General features: G+C 42.4%; 1 protein-coding gene across 2 annotated transcripts in view; it reads right to left on the bottom strand.

Annotated features, from left to right (window-relative positions):
• Nucleotides 1-16811, bottom strand: part of SLC12A2 (solute carrier family 12 member 2) — a 64974-nt gene extending 48163 nt beyond the window's left edge. For both annotated transcript variants that reach the window (XM_065661819.1, XM_065661820.1), the window contains exon 1: nucleotides 16196-16811. In XM_065661819.1, coding sequence (XP_065517891.1) covers nucleotides 16196-16771 — 576 coding nt within the window. In that variant the 5' untranslated portion in view covers nucleotides 16772-16811. The remainder of the gene's footprint in view (nucleotides 1-16195) is intronic.
• Between the last annotated feature and the right edge of the window lie 3945 nt (nucleotides 16812-20756).

Below are 20756 nucleotides of genomic sequence, written 5' to 3'. Positions count from 1 at the left end.
GCTATGCATTTTACTGTAGTGCTCAAACAAGCCAATAGCTCAGCCTGCTGTATTCTGGAAAGGAGATAATAGCTTGCAAATTTTGAGTTATCAGTTACCAGATCAGGTCCAAGATATGCACACTATGAACACAAGAAAGTTTTGTTCTGTTTGTCTTGTCTTTCCACACCATGCAATACTTCCTAGAAAAATATTTTGAAGCACACGCAATATGTAATAACTGAAAGGTTACTGGTGGTTATCCGGGTCAGTGGGTGTCCAATAAAACAGTGAGAACAGATATTACAGTGTGGGCACAAAAGTATTCCATACGCAAGGCTCCAAGTTCATCCCCTTAATGCGAGATTTAAAGCACCACTGTGGTCTTAGCTGCAAATCAAGCAGGAATAGTATTTTTCATGCTTGTGCTCATGAGGAAACAATGCTTCTACTCAAGTCACATACTGAATGGAAAAAACTGCACTAGCACTATTTTAGAACTGCAATACATGTATGATAAGATCTTCATAAGCAGTAAAAAACACTAACGCATTGTGGATTTGGAGGGGGTGTGACAAAAGGGGAAAGAAACAGTTTTAGCATTCAGATCAAAAATGCTCTTGTCAACACAACTTTGTATCTAGATAGTCTTCTATCCAATCACTCCAAAGAATGCTCAGAGTTAGTGTTTACTTGCACTGCTAAAGGAAAAATAAGACACATTAACATGCTTAGAATTCTATCATACACAGACAGGAATTTAGCCAAGAAACAGTTAAACTCTGTTCCTACACAGAAATTTCCATTGCTGTATCACAGTGCACTGAAAAGTACAGATACTCTACTATTTCATCTCCAGTAATGCACAATGACAATAAGTTATTTGTGCCAATTGTGAATAGCCTCCACATTTATTAGAATTGGATTAGTAATAAGAAAAGACTTTTTAGCCAGAAGAGATCTGAGATTTTTCACACACAGCTAGAAATATACTCACATATTGAAGTTTCTCATGGGTAAAAATGGCTATTTAGTTTTATTGAGAATTCTTGATAGTAATGTATGCCATGCAGAACATTTATTTCTTGTGACCTTACCTAGAGTCCGTCTTAAATGCAACATGCTCAAGCTATATTGAACCATACAAGGCAGGACCAGAATAAACACATATGAACTCTTCTGCTCTTGCTTCTTTAGCTTCTTTGCTGCCCCAGGTAAAGGACAGGGCAACCAACAAGTCTGTTTTTAAGATTACATGATGGCTCTTCAGGCAGACTGCTTTCTTTGTGGGTTGCCTGGTTTGGCATGTCCCAAGTAGTAACTTCTTTAATCATTCTAACTGTCGTTACTCTCGTCATTACATTCTAATTGTCATTACTCTTGTGCAAAGAGAGGCCAAAAAAGCACCTGAGCATTTAACATCTCTTTTTCCATCTCTCAAGTTTGACCAGTTACAAGTTTAGTACATGCCATACAGTATGAGGGCTTCTCCTTGTACAAATTCCTTAGAAAGGGTTCACAACAGTAGCTTTTTCTTGTCTTAGTAGGATACGGTAGTGAAGGTGTTTTAAGTAGCTAGTACTATCGAGATGTTAAAGCGAATCGAGACCCCTATCTTTCCAATCTCTAGTTTCTGCAAGGAAATATAAACATGGCATTCCGCTACATTTAATCAAGAGAACAGCAGCTTACATTTAAAACTGCTTTGTATATTCTGATACTGAGCATGGTGATCCCATTACTTAATATGCTTACTGAGGACAGAAAGTAAGGGAAAACCACCTGAGAACTTTAACCAACAGACGTACCTACAAAACAATTCTGTACAGCAATGGGTCTCTGTCCTTACCACCTACAGTGAAAGCCTCAACAGGATCATGCTTTTACCTGCTGGAAGCTTTGAGGTTAGAGATGCCTGCATTAATCACCATGGACAGTGGAGCCCTTCTTCACAAGGTCAAGAGACTTGACACATCTTCTGGACTCCTTCACTGGAAGCTTCTGCACTCCTTCACTGTATCTTACAGCATTACTGCCAAGCTGTGCACTAATACCATAACAATTAATTGTTACCATAACAGTTTATCTTTTCCATTTCCCAAATACTAACTTCATTTGCATTGCCATTTTAAAGAAATTCTTTTTTGTGGAAGGAAGCAACCATTAACATGTACCGATTCAGATGTAGCATGGCAGCTGTCTCAACATTGAAGAATTGTTACTTAGAGAGATTAATACACTGTGCAGCAACTCTATAGCTGCACAGAGTTAAGATTACGGCTACTTGAGTACAAAACTTGACAGTACAGAAGATTTTCAGAGTTAATACAGCTTAAAATATAAATGTCAAAAGCTCTTATTCCATGTGTTTTTTGCTTTTCTAACTCTACCATACTTTAGGCAGAGTATGGATAAAATAAAAGTGATAGATTAAAGTTAAAACAACAGCAGAATTAGTGAATGTTTTACGCCAGAAGATGCCAACACTTCCCTTGATTTTTAAAGACTACAAGTCTTTTCTTGGATGAACACACCTTCCGCTTTCCCTTCTGTAATGAACTTCTGGATTCTTCTTCCCACCTCACCTGACATTTCTAATTTTTTTTAATAAAAGGCTTAAAAAGTGCTATGTATTGCATGCATGAAACAACCGCACAGAATAATCCTGCTGACACCGGTGTTTACCTCTAACGAACAGAGACAACTTCTGCACACAGTTTGTACTGGTATAAATATATTTAGGTGTGATCCTGTGCTACCAAGAATAAACCAGCTCTTAAATGTTGACTGTAGGACACTAAACTCTACCAAACACATCTGTTCTTTAAACACTGCTTTTGCAGCATTCTAATATTTGCAGTTGTAAAATTCCCAGTCTGTGCCTAAGGGTCAGCTTTGATAAGCTGGCTATTTTATGTTTTAATGCTTTTATCTAACCAGTGGTGAAAGAAACCAAAACATCTAAATCTCTATTGAATGGTTTTAAGCTTATTGTTGTCCAGGCACATAAAAGAGTCCTGCAATTAACACTTTTATCAAGAAAAGTCTCCAATTTGATTGTCTGATTGAGAATACAAAGTATTTCAGTACTTACATATGTGATAAGAAAAAGAAGCTCTCACCAGACTTTAACTTGATCTGGTGACACTACTGTTTGTAACCGTTTTTGCAGCCAACCACTGTTGAAAATGCCTGAGATGCTGTTGTTAACTTTGCCCTGTAGACTAATAACAAATCCCAGCAACTTTTTAATACTAAGTTTGAAAAAAATCTGCCAGGTCTGAGTTTTCAAGTGCAGTTTGCATATTTTGTGTTTTGGTTTAAGGGAAATAAACAGCTCTAAGACACAGTTAGTACTGTAGGTAGTAACTTTTTGAGTATCTTTGTCTACATAACACTTTTAAAGAACCGTCAGTACTGGCATGAAATTCACAATTTGTAAATTACTAACACTAGCAATACTGGTTTTGACAGACATCTATTTTCTTCTCTATACTGATCCGTCTCAGAAGTGCTAACCTTGAAGTTTTTTTCAGATACCCTCACTGATTTCATTTATGCCAACCATTTACTTAAGCCTCCCATTAGAACCCCAGAGTTATCCAGTATGGATATTCATATTTACCTGACTGGAACAGTTACTTCTGAAGAAAGGCAATTTGCTATTTAGACCTACCAAATAATATAGATGTATCTTGTTAGACCTAGGAACTGGAAACTAACACAACTGAAACTCAACTGCTATGAAAGTAAAGTAACAAGGAAAAAACCCACATGCCTTCTACATCTCTCACTAATTTTGAAAGCACTCTTTCTGGCCTATCCTAAAGGTTTTCAGAAAACTATCACCTTGTTACACAGCAACAGCTGAAATTATTATAAAAACAGAAAAATAATTCCTTGAATTAAAAAAAAAAGTAAATAATCTGCAGTACACATGACCTTCAAATACTGCATGTCATTCTAGTCCCTCCTCAAGAATCCCCTGCTGGAGTAAGGATGGCAATAAGGTTATCATGAGTTAGTATGGGAACTAAGAACTAGCACGCCCAACTCACAATAAATGCTTTGTAATAGCCCTCATTGTGATGAAGGAGCACTGGAAGAGCAAACTCTAAACCTGAAATTAGGTTATCAATTTCTATGTCCTAATTACATCACTCATTTACATCTTAGAGCAGATGCAACAATTTGAATCTTTGGTACCTCAAACAGGGTGATAATCCAAATGAACACAGTTACCTTTCACTTCAAGACTTCAAGACACAAAAAGAGAATAGCTTCAACAGACACCTGGAGCACTTCACAAACTCCTGATAACAAGTTTATTTTTAACTAACAAATTAAGTTAGTAACACAGATTCAGGTGTACAGGTTTTTCAGCAGTTAGATGGGAAACCTACCATCAATGGGAAAAATCCAATCAGGCAGCAAAAGAAAATATGACAGAAGACACATTCAAGGTATTTCACTCTGCCTAAACACCTTCTTAGTGCTTGCTTTCTTTAAAGAAAAAACTCAAAACCCACACATTTTCAAGAAACATTGCTGGTCATTGTGCAATGACTAGTTATTGATAGCAGTTCAGAAAATTCAGCAATCATATTAGGTACCTTACTGCTTGGTTTTAAAACAGGAATTATAGCAAATTCGCTAATAGAGTTTATAATTCCCACTTCTTGTTTGAAGCACATGTGAAATGCTGCTACTGTACTCTGGTTCCAGTACCTTTACAATCATAATCTAAAACCACCTACTAACCCAGTTAAATGGCACCCAGCAGTTACTTACAGCAACAAGAGATAACATTACTCAGATCTGTTTTTAAAACTTGCGATTCCGTGGAATCAAACATGAACAGCTTCAACCACTGGTTACTCACCTCAGGTCTGCAGCCAAGAGACAAAAACTTTAGTGCTCTGGCTATATTACATTGCCTACAATTACAAATATAAAATATAGCAGCAAACGCTTTTGGCATCCACTTCCAGAGAGACTGCATCAAACACAAAACATTAATGTTATCTTACACTAAAATTAAAGTATTGTGTATTTTGATTACAGCAATTCTAAACACAAGAAACGTATAGTTACAATTAACAGGTCAACTGAAGAATTAGCCAGCTACATGTCTCTGCCATCATCTTGTGTTTCAGTGTCTTGCAACTCAATAATGCTTTTAAACAGAAAAATTAAGTAACATTTGTGTGTGTGTGTGGAGATACATATTCTGATTTTAAATGCCCTTTTTACTTTAATCTTTTTAAAGGAATAAAAAAATCATAGAATCATAGAATAGTTAGGGTTGGAAAGGACCTCAAGATCATCTAGTTCTAACCCCCCTGCCATGGGCAGGGACACCTCACACTAAAACATCCCACCCAAGGCTTCATCCAACCTGGCCTTGAATACCGCCAGGGATGGAGCACTCACAACCTCACTCATTCTTCCTCCCAACTCTTAGAAGTTGCATGATCCATTATCCAGGCTGGCGAGACTGTTAATCAAGAAACTTACTCAGGCAATTAATTTCAGCTTAGGAGAAAATCACTGTTCTTGCAAGGTAGTATATTCACATAGGACAAACAGCAGCTTTGTTTACAAAGCTCATCGCCACTTAACCTGTTACATGCATACAACTTTTCTGACTGATCTCTAAGCCAGCTAAGCACATGAAGTCTATGACCTTTTCTCTTTAAGGAGGCGACTGTGATCCTCCCCTTCCTAATATGGGATAGGTAACAAACTCCAGTCTGGTGGACTTGCTCGAAGAAAAAGGTTTAGCATCAATTCAGAAATGAGGCAACAGCAAAACTGCCCTCACTTAGGAATACCTTCACTGGCGAAGATTGACATAATCTGGTCTTTGAGTGATCTTAATTAATTTGATTGTCATAGCAGTATTCCACAGCCCCTAACTTGCCACGTCACTTAAGTAATCCAGGCATCAAAACATTGATTAATATTCCAAGGATAATCTCATCCCTTCCTCTACCAGCTTTCTCTATGGCATCACCAGGAATTTTGGGGTTTCAGCCCTTTAATAAGCAAAAGAAAAAGAACTTTGAATGCTTTCCTAAGCATCATATCAAAATAAAGCCTTTCTCAAACCAATTACCAATTAGTGCCTCTGGAAACAGTGACAGTGTCAACACCATGTGATCTCGTTGTCATAACATCAGCATAGGAAGTTTAGAATCAAGTCTTTGCATCCCTAACAGAGAAGGACTAGCAGTACTTACAGAAGAAAAGTTCCAGAGGAAAGCACTGAAGTCTAGGTAGCTACGCAAATGCTGAAATTTGAAAGCTTGCAGCCAGGAAAGCGTGACCAGATGGAATCCTTTCAAGTAGTTTTTACACGTGTCTTGGGTTTAGCAGTAGCAGTCAGTTTTTTTCCTTCTTAGTAGCTGGTGCAGCGCTGTGTTTTGACTTTCAGCCTGGGAATAGAGCTGATAACACCGATTGTTTCTAATTGTTGCTCAGTAATGTTTATTCTGGCCAAGGACTTTGTGAGTCTCATGCTCTGCTGGGGACAAGGGAAGGCCAGGAGGAAGCAGAGACAGGACACCTGGCCCAAGCTAGCCAAAGAGGTATTCCATACCACAGCACGTCATGCCCAGGGAGGTAACTGGGAGTTACCAGGAAGGGTACGGGCTCTCTTCGGGGGTGGATCGAACTTGTTCGGCGAGTGGTATTCTGTTACCTTGTCATTTTATCATTATTTCCATTGGTGGTAGCAGCAGTGATTTGTGTTACACTTTAGTTACTGGGCTGTTGTTATCTCAACCCATGGGAGTTGCATTCTCTCGATTCTCCTCCCCATCCCTCCAGGAGCTGGGGGGGGGGGGGGGGGAGGGGGGCATGAAAGGAAAGAAAGAGGTAAAAAGTGGGGGGCGAGTGAGTGAACGGGCTGTGTGGCTCAGTTTAAACCACGACAACATGCCACAGTACCAAAATTTTGTTGACATTTGCAGGTAAGCGAGAACAGTATCCTATCAGAAACATAAATACTTTTTTTTCCCCCTCCATAAAAAAACAAGGCCAATCTGCAAAAGCATCAAGATAAACTACATCTTCACACCTTGATTCATATATCCCTCCATAAGCACAGGATTATATGAATACTCTGGGCAAGCTGATCATGAGAATAGAGACAAATGAGAAAACCCCTCTGTTCAGCAGCTATAAGGTGCGGCTACTCCATGGCAGACCAACAACGCTTATGTCCTGAACTCACAGAAATACTGTAGGGAAAGTCAGGCCTTCCTGTCAAGGAACAGTCAACATGTTCTGCCACAACAACAACAACAACAACAACAACAACAAAAAAGACAAAACCAAACCAAAACAGAAAAAAAAAAAAAACTCCAAACCAAACCAAAATAAACAAACAAAAAAACCCCCACAAAACAACCAAGAAAAGAAAAACCACCAAAAAAAAAACCAAAAACCCACAAACAAAACAGACAAAAAACACCCACAAAAAAAACCAAACCCAAAATAACAAAAAACCACCAAAAAAAGGTAACAAGACCCCTAAACCCCACCCATAACACCCACAAAAAAACCCCACCCAAAACCAAAACACCTAATGAAAAAAGCACCCAACACTTTGCCAGTCTCTCCACTTTCTCTAGTTAACAGGAAATTGCATCATTTGCATCTAGTCCCAAAAAAGGGGGAACCAATCCATCCATCCTGAAAGGAAGAAACACCTGTAGTCTAATCCACTCTTCAAAAATACACCTCATTTCCCCTTTTAATATACTGTTCCTTTCCTGCCCTCTCCAGAACCAAATTTTAATTTCCCTACTGCACCACTTTATCTGATCCTTTTCCAGAAGAACCACTGTACTGTAAATGATTATTATAGTAATTATTCACTACTGTCCATGGATAGTCATATTCCTTTTGATATCCATTGGCATGAAGAGAACTCACACTTCTCAGGAAAACAGAGCCAGTCTCTGAACACAGGTAGTTTTCATTTCATTATCTGAAATACTATCTTGATACATGTGGAATGGTTAGAGATCTTTTAAGTGTTTCATAGAATTTTTTGGTCTCCAGAGAGGAGATGCAGCATTTTGATCACATAAGAACTGAATTAAATCATATTAGCAAGCCTCTTGCCTAGAAGTTGTGCTTACTCTAGTGTAGTCTGAGTGAGGGTGGTGAGACACTGGCACAGGCTGCCCAGCAAAGTTGTGGCTGCCCCATCCCTGGAAGTTTTCAAAGCCAGGCTGGATGGGGCTTTGGGCAACCTGGTCTAGTGGAAGGTGTCCTTGTCCATGGCAGGGGAGGGTAGAACTAGATGATCTTTAAGGCCCCTTCAAGCCATACCATTTTAAGATTCTCAATACAGTGTTCCGTAAATAATTTCAAAAGAGAATCCATTTCAGTCTTGCTGAAGAACTTGTTTGCATCACAGCAAATTCCCACATCATCTTCACACTCTATTCACCCCACCCCAAAAAAACGTTAATTTGAAGCGTTTTTGCTCTTGACACCTTTCAATTTTCATCTACTTCTGCAAGAGTTACGCACTTTTCATTCAAGGGATGGGGGGGATGTAGAGCAAGCGTACCACACTATACAGCAGTAACCTTCATAGAACTTCACACAAAAGTCTAGTTCTATATGTAGTGAATTCACGGAAAATATTATTTAACCTACTGACTTACAACAGACTAAACAGCCCACTGAAATAATCTTAAAAATCAATTAAGCACTGCTGGTATTTTTAACATCATGACATGAAGTGATACATACAACTACAGGCACATCCCCTTAGCCATCAATGAGCAGAGCTTGTACATCTGTTGGCACTTGCACTGGCACAGCACTATGTTCAAACAAAAGCTGCCAAATTGCTTACAGCTCAATAGCAGTATTACTCATAATAGCCTTAGAAGTCTCTTTTACCGTGTAAACCCTCAGAATAAGCTGAAATAAACCTAGCATAAGTTTCTTTACAGCTGAAACAGACATTGCTATTTTCTTCGAATTAAAAACAACTGTACAATCTGTAATAAAAGCATCTTAATTGAAGAAGGAAAGTTAACCAGCAAAATGAAGATGCCAGAGAAGCTTCCTTGTTACAAAAGGAATTTTAATACTTTTTTACTTTTTTTTTTTATCATTGCACCCTTAAGTCAGTTATCAGGCACAGACAATGCATCTTAGTTTTTAATGCATAAAAAGAAATTTCAGTAAGTTTCTTTGGCCTAATCAGCATGCTGAAGTGTAGAAATAAAGACATTCCATGCACTCAAGCTGCAAGAACTGGACAGCTTCCAAAAAACTGAAAGGCAAACAATTCCAAGTCAACTGTTTGAAAAAATTTTAGTAGCGAACAAATGACCATATTGTGATTGCTATTACCTACACCAAGAAGAGGAGGCAAATGCACTTGTGGATGCCCATGAATGCGTATTACATGGGACTTTTGGAAAAAAATCTGAAGGATGCAACAGAAGATGTAGTATACTGTTTTGAATTACTCCAAGATACTGATCTTGCCAACCTCCTCCTCTGCAAGAACATTCTCCAAGAACGAGAATCATCTGAGACCCAATCAAATGCAGTATCTACATTGGAAAAAGTTATTTTGAAGATAAATTCTGCTGCACCTTCCTCTTTAATCAGTTCCAGAGAAAAGTTATTACTATGCTTCCAGGCTCTGGTCTTTAACTAGTCACTGACACTAACAGTATGTCAGCTAAGACTGGTTTATTAAAAAAAACACCTCTGAACAGGCACTTCCTCCTTTCTTCCTTGGTTCCACTCTTCTGGGAAATCACAATGCCTTTTCACATGAGCACTCAAGGCACTCCTAGTGCATTGCAGCAGTCTCCAAGCAGTGCAGAAGACAGACCATTGGGATAGTGAGAAGAAAAACCTTCTTGTAATGTTAATAATCACTTTCAGAAATCTTCATACTTTATTTCATGTTTACCTCATTTTTTTTTTCATACACAATATTAACACAGTAACACATGCAATTACCTTGCAAGTAAATACACAGATGTTAGGGTGCATGCTCAAAAATTCTGTTATTCATATGACTGTGCAATCAAAACACACTGGTGCATTTGATCAGGGAACTGACTCAGCACATCCAGCACAAGACTGCAGTTGCAGAATGGTGGTGGTTCTTGCTGTAAACCACATCACTTCCCAGATCCAATTCAAAAATACAAACATCACCACTAGAGAGCACAAAAGTTTACCCCTTTCAGCATTAGCCCACACTTCTGCTGTGAAACTACAATCTGTTAATAACACTCAGTTACTTCCAGCTTCTCTAGAACAATAAAAAAGCAAAGTAAAGAGCACAATATTGGCAGTTTGTTGAAGACAGTTTAAAGACTTCAGTGTTCCACAGGTGTTTTGGACTAAAGACTTGTCACAAAGACTAGGTAAAAAGAGATTCAAGCATCAACCAATACAAAAGTACCAAAAACATTTGGTCCTTATGAAATACAGACCCTGGAGGACTGATATAACTTACCGCTGCAAGTAGAGTGGTGTATTACTTTTTGCCCCTTGCTGAGGATGTCAGTATCAGGCTAAACAAATTTAGGGTTCTCCACACAAAGTGAAAAAGCATAAAAACACCACTATACATAATGTTAATAAAGCCTCACCTGAGTACAGCTGCACTAAGCTCACTGCTTTTCAAGAGTGATGGAGAAGAACAGTTATAAATTAAAACCTTCTACGATGTCCAAGACCACAGAGATCAAGACTAAGAGAGTTTTTCTTGGTTTCTTTAAATACAATGAAGTTCAGAAAGAATGTTCAAGTTATGCTTACAAATATAAAGGAGAGCAAGAGGGAAAAAAAAGCTATCTGAACTAAAAACACACTGATTCAAGAACTAAGACCCAAAGACTGTAAACAAGATTCAGCAAGGTAGTAAAATAAAATATCTGCAAGTGGGTCTCAGTGTTCCAGTGAGGGAGAGGGGAAGAAGAAGTTTTTAAAGACAGACCTTACATAACATGGTCATCTAGCTTGTTTTCTTAACAAACTGAGCAGGTACAAACTAAGAACAGGTGTGGAAGGGGATATAAACAATGTCAGAGGTGTAGCCGTCAATTAACACTTTCAAGAGAAAATGTTCTTTGTTAAAAAGCAGTGCCATATGCAGCCTTTTCAGTGTGTTTAAGTTAAACATTCTAAGTTATTACATAAGAGGGAAAACTGCAGTGCTCAAGAAAAAATAAATGAAAGCCAGACAGCCAAAAAAACCCAGCCATTCAGCTTCAACAAAATCAAACAAAACCACCCTCAACTCAGCATCAAAACTATCAGTAATGTCTTCTTTCCTATTTCTATCTTCAAATTCAGAGGACAGGTGCATGGATTTCTGTGTGGGAGGAAGCAAGACTTCTAATGCCTTTGGGGTTTGTTTTGGGGTTTTTTTTTGTTTTGTGGGGTTTTTTTATTTTGTGTTTGGGTTGGGTTTTTTTGTTGTTTGGGTTTTTTTTTGGGGGTGGACGGGGAAGGGTATGGGGGTTTTTGTTGTTGCTGTTTTTGCTTTTAATTTGGGCAGAATGGGGGTGATGTTAAGATCTTCCTCCAAGATTACTACCTTCTAGCCTGCTAAGGGAGCCAACTAGCCCTCCCAATATTTAACAAATAACAGATCAACGCTACCAGCAGAGGGCTTCGTTCACACAACAGCTACTTACCACAATTGTAAATGACTGCGATACACCAAATCACTCACATATTGAAGTTTATTCTTCAAAAAAGAATAAACTCCCCAATGAAGGCAATACTATACTGAAAAAAGACACACATTAATGCATAGCAGTGGATTACTAAGACACTGTCAAATTCCGAATACTTTAGAAATATTCACCTTCCAGAACTATAACAACTATGGTGATACAGCATGGTAATTTTTTGCACTGAGGAAGACAAAGGCAGGTGGAATGCCTTCTACGGGCTACAGCTTTGTTTACACAGAGAAATGACCGAAGTGAAACAGAAATTCCTAAAAGAAGCTAGAAAAAGTTAAGGGAGGCTAGGACACTTTCAATCTTGATACTATCTGAATGAAGGTAGATCACTTCAAGTAGGGAGGGGACAGGGCTGCAACAAAACCCTACCCATCGTGGTATGCAGTTTCCCTCCCACTTCTTTGTTAGTAACTATCCTCTCACCTCTCTGTCTCTGGAGACTAATGCTCCTGCAAAGCATTACCTTATCTAAGGAGATTAGCAACTATAACAGCATTACCAAATTCCCTTTATCATCTCTCTAAAGCAAAGGAAGATTAATGAACACCTATTGGGTAAACAACAGACTGATCACCTGGTTATGTGCAGCCAATGATGTATGAAGACAAGACCCCTCACCTGAAATTTAACATGACAGCTCAAGATCAGTAGTATGCAAGTCATCCCCTTGTACTGCAGCATCACCCATCTATGCTTCCACAGTCAGTTTCAAGAACAACCCCTTTCTTTTCTACTAGGAAAGCCTCTCTTGAAATGACCACATGAAACTTGAGGTGGTTAAACACCTATTCTACAAAGACAGCAAGACAAACCCCTGTAAAAAAAGAAAAAATACCCCTTCTGTACACATATGTGGAGGAACACATATGTTCCTCCAACAAGTACTTTTCTTTGAGAACAGAATCAGTAGAACAGTTAAACATTTGAGGCTTGTAAAAAAAAAAACTAAGCAAAAAAATAAACGAAACCCCTCTGTTCTATAATTGGCACCAGCATCAACATTACTGTAACACTGCCTCACAACATTTTAAAAGCAAAAAAGAATAAAAAATAGAATCATACAATGGTTAGGACTGGATCTAGTTTCAACCCCCCTGCCACAAACAGGGTGCCTCACACTACACCATGTCGCCCAAGGCTCTGTCCAGCCTGGCCCTGAACACTGCCAGGGATGCAGCATTTACTGCTTCTTTAGGCAGCCTGTTCCAGCGCCTGACCACCCTCACAATAAAGAATTTCTTCCTCATATCTAACCTTAACTTCCCCTGTTTAAGTTTGAATCCATTACCCCTTGACCTATCACTACAGTCCCTGATGAAGAGTCCCTCCCCACCATCCTTGTAGGTCCCTGTCAGATACTGGCAGGCTGCTATGAGGCCTCCAAGCAGCCTTCTCCAGGCGGAACAGCCCCAACTTTCTCAACCTGTTTTCACACAAGAGGTCCTTCAGTCCCCTTATTATCCTTGTGTCCCTCCTCTGGACTTGCTCCAACAGTTTCATGTGCTTCTTATGTTGAGAACACCAGAAATGTACACAATACTCTAAGTGGAGTCTCATGAGAGAAGCGTTGAGGGTCATCACCTTCTTCAACCTGCTGGTCATGCTCCTTTTGACATGGCCCAGGACATGGTTAGCTTTCTGGGCTGTGACCAGTTTGCAAATAGCATAAACTTTAACTTCAAGAAGAAACTGCTTCATTCAAAGCAGTGAACCACACTGCTGGTGAATATATTTTTTGATCAGTCTTAACACAAAGTAACTGCCAACCTTTAAGTACTGGGTCAAGAAACAGGAACATAACAATAGGTTTTTACATAAGTGCAGATTTTATGAAATTGTACTTGGATGTTTACATCAGCTGCCCTACGAAGTCTTTGGCATACATGCTGTGCAAATTAAGTTAGTACAAAAAAAAAAAACACAGCTGAAGGGCTAGTTTTTTCAACTTCTTAATAGTCACTGAAATATCTTCTTTAATGCATAGTATTATTCAACAGTAAAGACCACTACCATTAGTCAGCGGGAACCAAATGTCACTTTGGGAACAGAGACAATAAACCCCCTGAAACACCGTGGAAAAAAGAGCACAATAGCTTTGTGAACATTCTTCATATGAATGCATGGCTCCATTATGATTTAAAAGTTATCATCATTCTGCGGCCAGGAATCAGGAACAATCACAAACGTAGTACATCTTTTACTCCAGAGATTAGGAAAAAGGTAGGTATCCAATGCTATCAGTATGCATGACATACCCTTATTAAAAGGTTCTGTGCTCTCCACTTCATCTTGCAAGCTGTCCTAAGTAAAAAAAATTGCTTCCCTTCTTCATATAAGCCTAAATGCTTGCTAACACATTAACTGCCTTCAGAATTAACATCCTGTGACAAAACAGAGTTACTATATAGAACTTCAACCTAACTTCTGAAGTTTATACCATGACAGTTTTTTTAAATTAATACTTAAGTATAATATTCAATGTAACCAAAATTAAGCATGACATCCCCCATTTCAGGGGGCACAGCAGACAGGACACAACTACTTTTTAAGAAAAATCAGAAAAGAAAAAAAAATCTTCACATACACACCAATGGCACTGCAGATTCTCAAATTCATTACATGTGAGATAGTAAGAATTTGAGTTAATTAATGCTTATAGTGAAACTGTTCTGCTAATGATCTTGCAATTAGGTCATCTACAGCTCCTCTCTGCCACAACTGTACAGAGAAAATTGCTTGTCATGCTTTTCTTCTTTATGAAGAAATTGCACTTCTACAAACTGTAGCTGCAGATTAAATTTGATTCCACACTGAAATGTCTTAAAGGTGTCACAAGGAGCTTTCTTGACTGCTGCAATATAAACACACCAAAAACCTATCTGCCAAGCTTAAAAATTCAGAGAAGAGTATCTAGCAACCTGATCATCCCACTATTGGCCAGGCATTAGAAATCGTGAAGGGGAGGCGGGGGGGGAGGAAAGTGTGTTTTCACATGTATTACGTGGTTTATTTATAGCGTATCTAACTTCATGCACAAGACAGTAATTGCCAACTTCCATTCCATACTAACTTAGAAACAGACTACAGAACACCATTTAACTCCATCAGGAGGGGACCTGAAAGGCAAGAGTAATTTGCTGTCACAGTAAGTATTCTGATATTTGGTCTTAGATGTTGCAAAGAAGTATCTTCATAGCACATGAATTATTTCTATCAGAATACATGAAGAGTTTGAAAACACACACTTGAAGAATCAGCATACAAAAACCCCACAAAACCCCCACAGATCAGTGCAAACGCAGTGATCTGTGTAAAAATGGTGTGAAACTGGACAGTCCCCAAAAAAGCATACATTTTCTCATGGAATGCCACCTATAAGGAGCAAAAGGCAGGATGAAAAAAGTCCTGTAAACACTGTAGGATGTGGCCCACATGCTTGTTCCTTTCCCTAAACCCAGCAGAAAAAAAACACTAGGGCATGGGCTTCTTCGAGCACAGCCATATACCAAGAGGTAAGAAATCAGCACTGCAATAGCTTGATCTGGCTTTTGTTTAGTCATGATAGTTTAATAATGATCTAAAAAACACATCAAATTACTTCTAGGTTCAGGTAAAGCTTGACTTTTAATAAAGACAGCCTATGATGCAAATAAGCTTTCACTGTAGCGTCTCCAGTAACACACTGGCTAGTCCAAAACAGAAAAACCTTGACACTCACAGCTTCAAAATTTCGGAAGCCCTGTTCATGACGCCCTCACATGCAGGGCTACTCAGAAAAGACTCTTAAAGATCTTAAGGGGGACAAGGAGCCTCAGCTGTTAGCTGTGCAGCTTTCAGCATCACGCCAGAAGGCGCTTTGGTTCGGCACTGCCTGTGCAGGGCGAGGCAAGCGTTTTCAGCTGGTTGGAGGACAAGCCTCTTCTCACTCGTAAAAGCAAGTGAATCCTCCTTCATTGCTTGGGGGTTTTATCATCTCATCCAAACATTTTCATTCCCCTTCCCTGACTAACACCTCTCGCAGGCTTCTTAATTCCCTATCCTAAGGCGATATGGACCAAGTGGAAAACCGTTGTGTCTAGAACACATCCTCTCTCCCGGCGATGCAAAAAAAACACCCCGCAAGCCTACAGCTGGAGCTACCTCTCACCACCGGCACCATATCACAAAAACACGGCGGGGGGGGGGGGGGGGTGGAGGGAGAACCTCAATGCGTCATGAAAAAAAAATATAAAGAAAAAACCCCACGATGCAGGCGCAAGCGACCCGATGCATTCGCACTGTTTTTGCGCCTCCTCGAGGCTCTCGGCGCTTTTCGCATTATCCTCCCACCGCTACCGGCGCGCACTGAGGACCCGCACGGCCCCGCCGGGGGCACAATGCGGGGTCCTAGGCCGCGACCGCCCTGCACGGAGACAGCCGAGAGAAGGGTGGGGAGTACCCGGGGGTACGCAGCGGGCGCTCACCTTATCTAGCTCATCGTGCAGCTCGGCCAGACTGGGCCGAATTAGCTTCTCGCCCAGGTCGGCGGCCGTGTGCCGGTAGTAGTCGATTCGGGGCACAGCGTCCATGGTGTTGTGGCCGAAGGTGCGCAAGTAGTAGGTGTTGGTGTGGGTATCATAGTAGTAGTGGTGGTGACCGCCGGAGTGCAGGCTGCCCTCGCTCATCACCGTGTCGCCACCGTTCTGAAAACTGACATTGCCGCCCTCCGAACTGCCGCCCCCCGGCTCGCCAGGGCTCTCGCCACCAGCCGACGGGTCCACAAAGTTCACCCGAAACCTGCCCTTGGCTTCCTCACTGCCTTTCCCCGCCGCGCCGCCTTCCCCGCTCGCCTTGCGGGGCTCCTCGGCCGGGCGGCCGGCGCCCTCGGCCACCAGGTCCACCTGGAAGCGGCTCTGGCTCGGCGTGGGACCCAGCGGTCTGCCCAGAGTTTCGCCGCCAGCCCCATCCTTGCCGTCCTCCGAACGCCGCTCATCGCTTGTAGCCCCCATCACGGCGAGGCCAGCCGGCGGCTGGTCCTGCTGCTGCTGTTTGCTCTCCATACCCCTCTCTCTCTCTCTCTCCGTCTTTCTCTGCCTTTCCCTCTTCCCTTCCCCTCTTCTTGCCAGCCGAGCACTGCGCGCCGCTGCAGCCCCAACGCTGTGACCACCCCTCGCGGCCGCGGCTCCGCTGCTTTAAACCACCAACCAGCGCCCGGGGCTGCAGCGCGCCGCACACAACGCCTGGCGCCGCGCACGCCCCGCCCCCTGCTGCAGCGCCAGGTGATGATGCCGCCGGTGCGGCTACCGCCCCCCCCCGCCCCTGCCTAACCGCGCGCTGCCTCCGCCGGACCCGGCCCCGCCGCCGCCTTCGTGCTCCCGCTCGCCTGCCGCCAAGCGCGCCCGCTACGCGGAAAAGCCGCCCGCCACCCTGACAGCGCCGCGCGCGGAGGAGCGGCCGCGTCGGGCGAGCCCACCGGGGCTTCTGCGGGGGGCAGCTGCGCGGGGCACGCGGCGTTGTGGGGCGGTGGAGCCGCGGAAGGAAACGGCCCCCACTGCCCTCCTCCTTCTGGCCTCCGGCGGCTGTTTTCAACACCTCATCCCCTCCCGGTGGCGACAGGAACTTGGATGCGAAACGGGCACTGCTGCCTCCCCGCTCCCGCTCGCTTCCCTGCTCGGGCGACAGCGAGATGCGGAGGGCTGCCGGCGCTGCCTGCTCTCTAAGCTCCGCCCGCTCCTGGCAGCGGCCGCGGGAGCGGCTTCCCGACCCGCCGGCAGCGCTGGCGGGGAGGGTGGCGGCGGCTCCTCCCGGCCCAAAGTATGGCCGTAGCAGCATCCGCCCCGCGGCGGCCCCGGGAAGGACGGAGCCCACGGCTCTGGGGGCCGGGGAAGGGGGAACGACACGCAGCGCCCGGCCCGGGGCGGGGGTCTCCGCGGCTCGCCCGCCTGTCAAAGCCTGTCAGCGCCTGTCAGCTAGCCGGCCGCCACCACCTCTCGCGAGAGGAGCGGCGGGCGGTGGGGGATGAGCGGGCCGTGCCGGCTCCGCGGGCTGCGGGAATGCAAGCCGCGGGCGCGGCCGGAGGAGCGGCCTGCTTTACATGGCGGGCGAAGCTGCGCCCGCGCCCCCTCTCGCCCCCGGCAGCTGCTTATAGCGTTCCGCTGGCGGGGGCGGTCAGCGGGATGGAGGCTAGGCAGCAGTGCGGCGCCGAGGCCCGGCCCGCCGGCCGTAGCTGTGATGCTCGCTCAGTTCCGCCCGGCGGCCCCGCGCTGCTCACAGCCCTGCAAACCCCCCAGCCCCTCTTTGAGTCGCCTCATCTTGGATCTTTGCCGTACGCCACCTAGCTGCTCCTTAGCGTTGTCCGGGTGTAAAGCTTCCGGATGTACGGCTTGGGTGAGTAAGGGCAAAGATGAGGTGTGTGCCTGCGGATAACCCAGGACCAGAAAATGCCGGGGAAGCACAGGAAGGCTTGCCCGCGGGTACCTTGAGGGAGGAATAAACGAGGAGAGTAAAAGCAGGCAGTCTTTGAGAGCTGTTTTCAGTTTCAGCCGCCACATCTCTTCCTAGTGTTGTGTAAAAGTCATTTTCTCCTCATATCATAGATCTCATGTCAATAATAAGTATTATTCTGTATCCTGTGTTGCCGTAGTCTCTTAAACTGTAATCTTTCTCCAAAAATACACCGGGTTTTAGTTACTTAATTTGAAAAGTGCAGCTGCTGGACATCGTCTTCCCCTTTCCCCCCCCACCACTCGCCCTGTCTTAGTGGAGCATAAGCATCTGGATAATCCATTAAAGCATAGGAGGTTAGCTCTGAGGCTGTGGAAAGGAAACCTTGGATGTAAGAAAAATCCTCTGCTTCCACAGTAAGGAATTAGAAAGGATCTACCAATAATTTTGCATGATGTATTTTATTATCACTATACATGAAGGTCACAAAACAACAAGAGGGTTGGGCAGCAGTTGCCAAAACAGTTTTACCTTGTTCAGTTGCTAAAACTCATCACACAAACGTTCACTTAAGTTAATCCTCTCAAGCAATGCCACTTACTTATTTCAAAAACATCTTGGCTGGTACTTCTTGGTTCCAGGTCTTTTTTCCCCTCTGTCTAGCAAACTCCCGAGTGCCAGCACCCATTTTCTAGCTCACCACGTCTCTACTATCTTATTTAAATTAGCAAGAAACTTGGTGACATAACCAAACAGAAAAGGACTCAAGTTATAAAACAAATCTTACTTATTCTTTACAGTTTCTTAGAGGAAGAAGTATTTCAATTTTAGTGATGTGTTTACGTTAAAGGGCTGAGGACACCAGTAGGTTGAAAACATGAGCACACTGACCCTTTCCTGTTCAAGCACTGTTTTAGAAAAAGAACAAAAAAAATAAGCTTCAAAATTGTTTGAGAAATTCCTTGATGGACTCCCAAACTTCTGAGAGTAACAGATTAAAAACTGGATTTGCTAAATTTTCAGAATGTAAAGAATAAACAAAAAATCTGTGAATGAGCTGGAAAATAAAAGATTAAAACATGGTGAAGTGCTTTTGTCAGGAAGCAAGACTTGAAAAACAGTATATGATAAAGAGGACAAATCAGAATAAAGGATGTACAAAGGGAGTTCTCCACTGTATCTTTTGCACAGGCAGACATAAACACTGCATGACAACACCTGCATAGACTATCAAGGTGGAAGCAATTTAGATTTGGAAAATTATAATTTCTGTCAGTTTTCTGTATTAAATAAACAATGAAAGGAGCAGGGAAGCAGCTTGTGAAATCCCAATTCATAATATAGTTGGTGGCGATGGGATTGTATTATGATGTTTAGCTATTTTAAATGAAGCGTCATTGTACATGTATGGCTAAGATAGTCATTGGCCAGGTGTGCGAGGCCCACAGCCTGCCTGATGTCATTTCCTCTTTTGCCTTTATTTATATTATTGCAACACAATGCTCAAACATTTAATCCATCCCACAATTCTGTGTTCCCAGAAGCCACGATCAGGTTGGCCTCACTCATGCTGAGGGAGGGCCAGAGCATCAGTCTGAGTGCAGCAGGTGATGGATGGAGCCCTCGCACTTCTGGCATCAAGAAGAGGTTCCTTCTTAGAAGAAGGAAGAAGGAACTGTGTGAGAAGAGTATGCTAATGGGAAGAAAATGTGGCACAGAAAAGTCCCAAGAGGTAAGAGTACATCATCATAGTTGAAAGACAGTAGGGGCACATGATTTTGTGACACAGAACCTCATGGAAATGAAAGAAAAAACCCAGGGTGTATCGTTAATAGCAAATAAATTTTGTGATGTGCATTCATCAAATGTGAAATAATGCTAAATACTGTCTTTCAAGAAAGCAAAGAATTGAGGATGCTACCACAGTCCCCATGAAAAACAAGGAGATAGGGGACCCAACAATAAGAAGACGGATGGGGAAAATTCTGTCCTCTCAAAACTGAAAGGACCAAGGAAGTTCAGAAATACTAGTGTATGGGAAACTTGCAAGAGTCAGAGGAAAATGGGCCCGACCTTCGTAAAGGTCCTGGGACTTCACATGGCCTGTGAGAAGGGTGAGAGAATCTGTAACTTTAAAGGAGAATAAATGGCCAAATAAATGACCAAATATGGCCAGATAAAATGCCATTTATGCTAAAAAATACACTTTGAAGGAAAAAAAGAGAAATTAATATTCACTTTAACTTAGATTATTTATTGCATACCACTGCTTAAAACATTAACACAGTAGAGTCTGGGTGTCATTCGTGAATGAAACAAAAGTGTAACACATTAAATAAAAGTAAGCAATAAATTACTCTAATTCTAACTAAGATTATTTACCATAGAACCTTTAATTTTTTTCTTCTTTACAAAGTGTGGAGTGAGGAGCTGTGGAAGGTTTCAGTGTTTGTCAGAGATGCAAAAGCACTGCTGAAAATCCAAAATTTGGTTTTGGTAGTTAAAAAGCATGGGAACATTGAATTAATACTTATACATGTATAATAAATACATTACTGGAGAAAATACCAGATGCAGTTGGCTTAGTGCCTTACCATTATC

The sequence above is a fragment of the Lathamus discolor genome, chromosome Z (genome assembly GCF_037157495.1).
Source record: "Lathamus discolor isolate bLatDis1 chromosome Z, bLatDis1.hap1, whole genome shotgun sequence".
NCBI lineage: Eukaryota > Metazoa > Chordata > Aves > Psittaciformes > Psittacidae > Lathamus > Lathamus discolor.
Note: the sequence above shows the minus strand (reverse complement) of the source record. Positions and strands in the feature narration are given on the sequence as shown.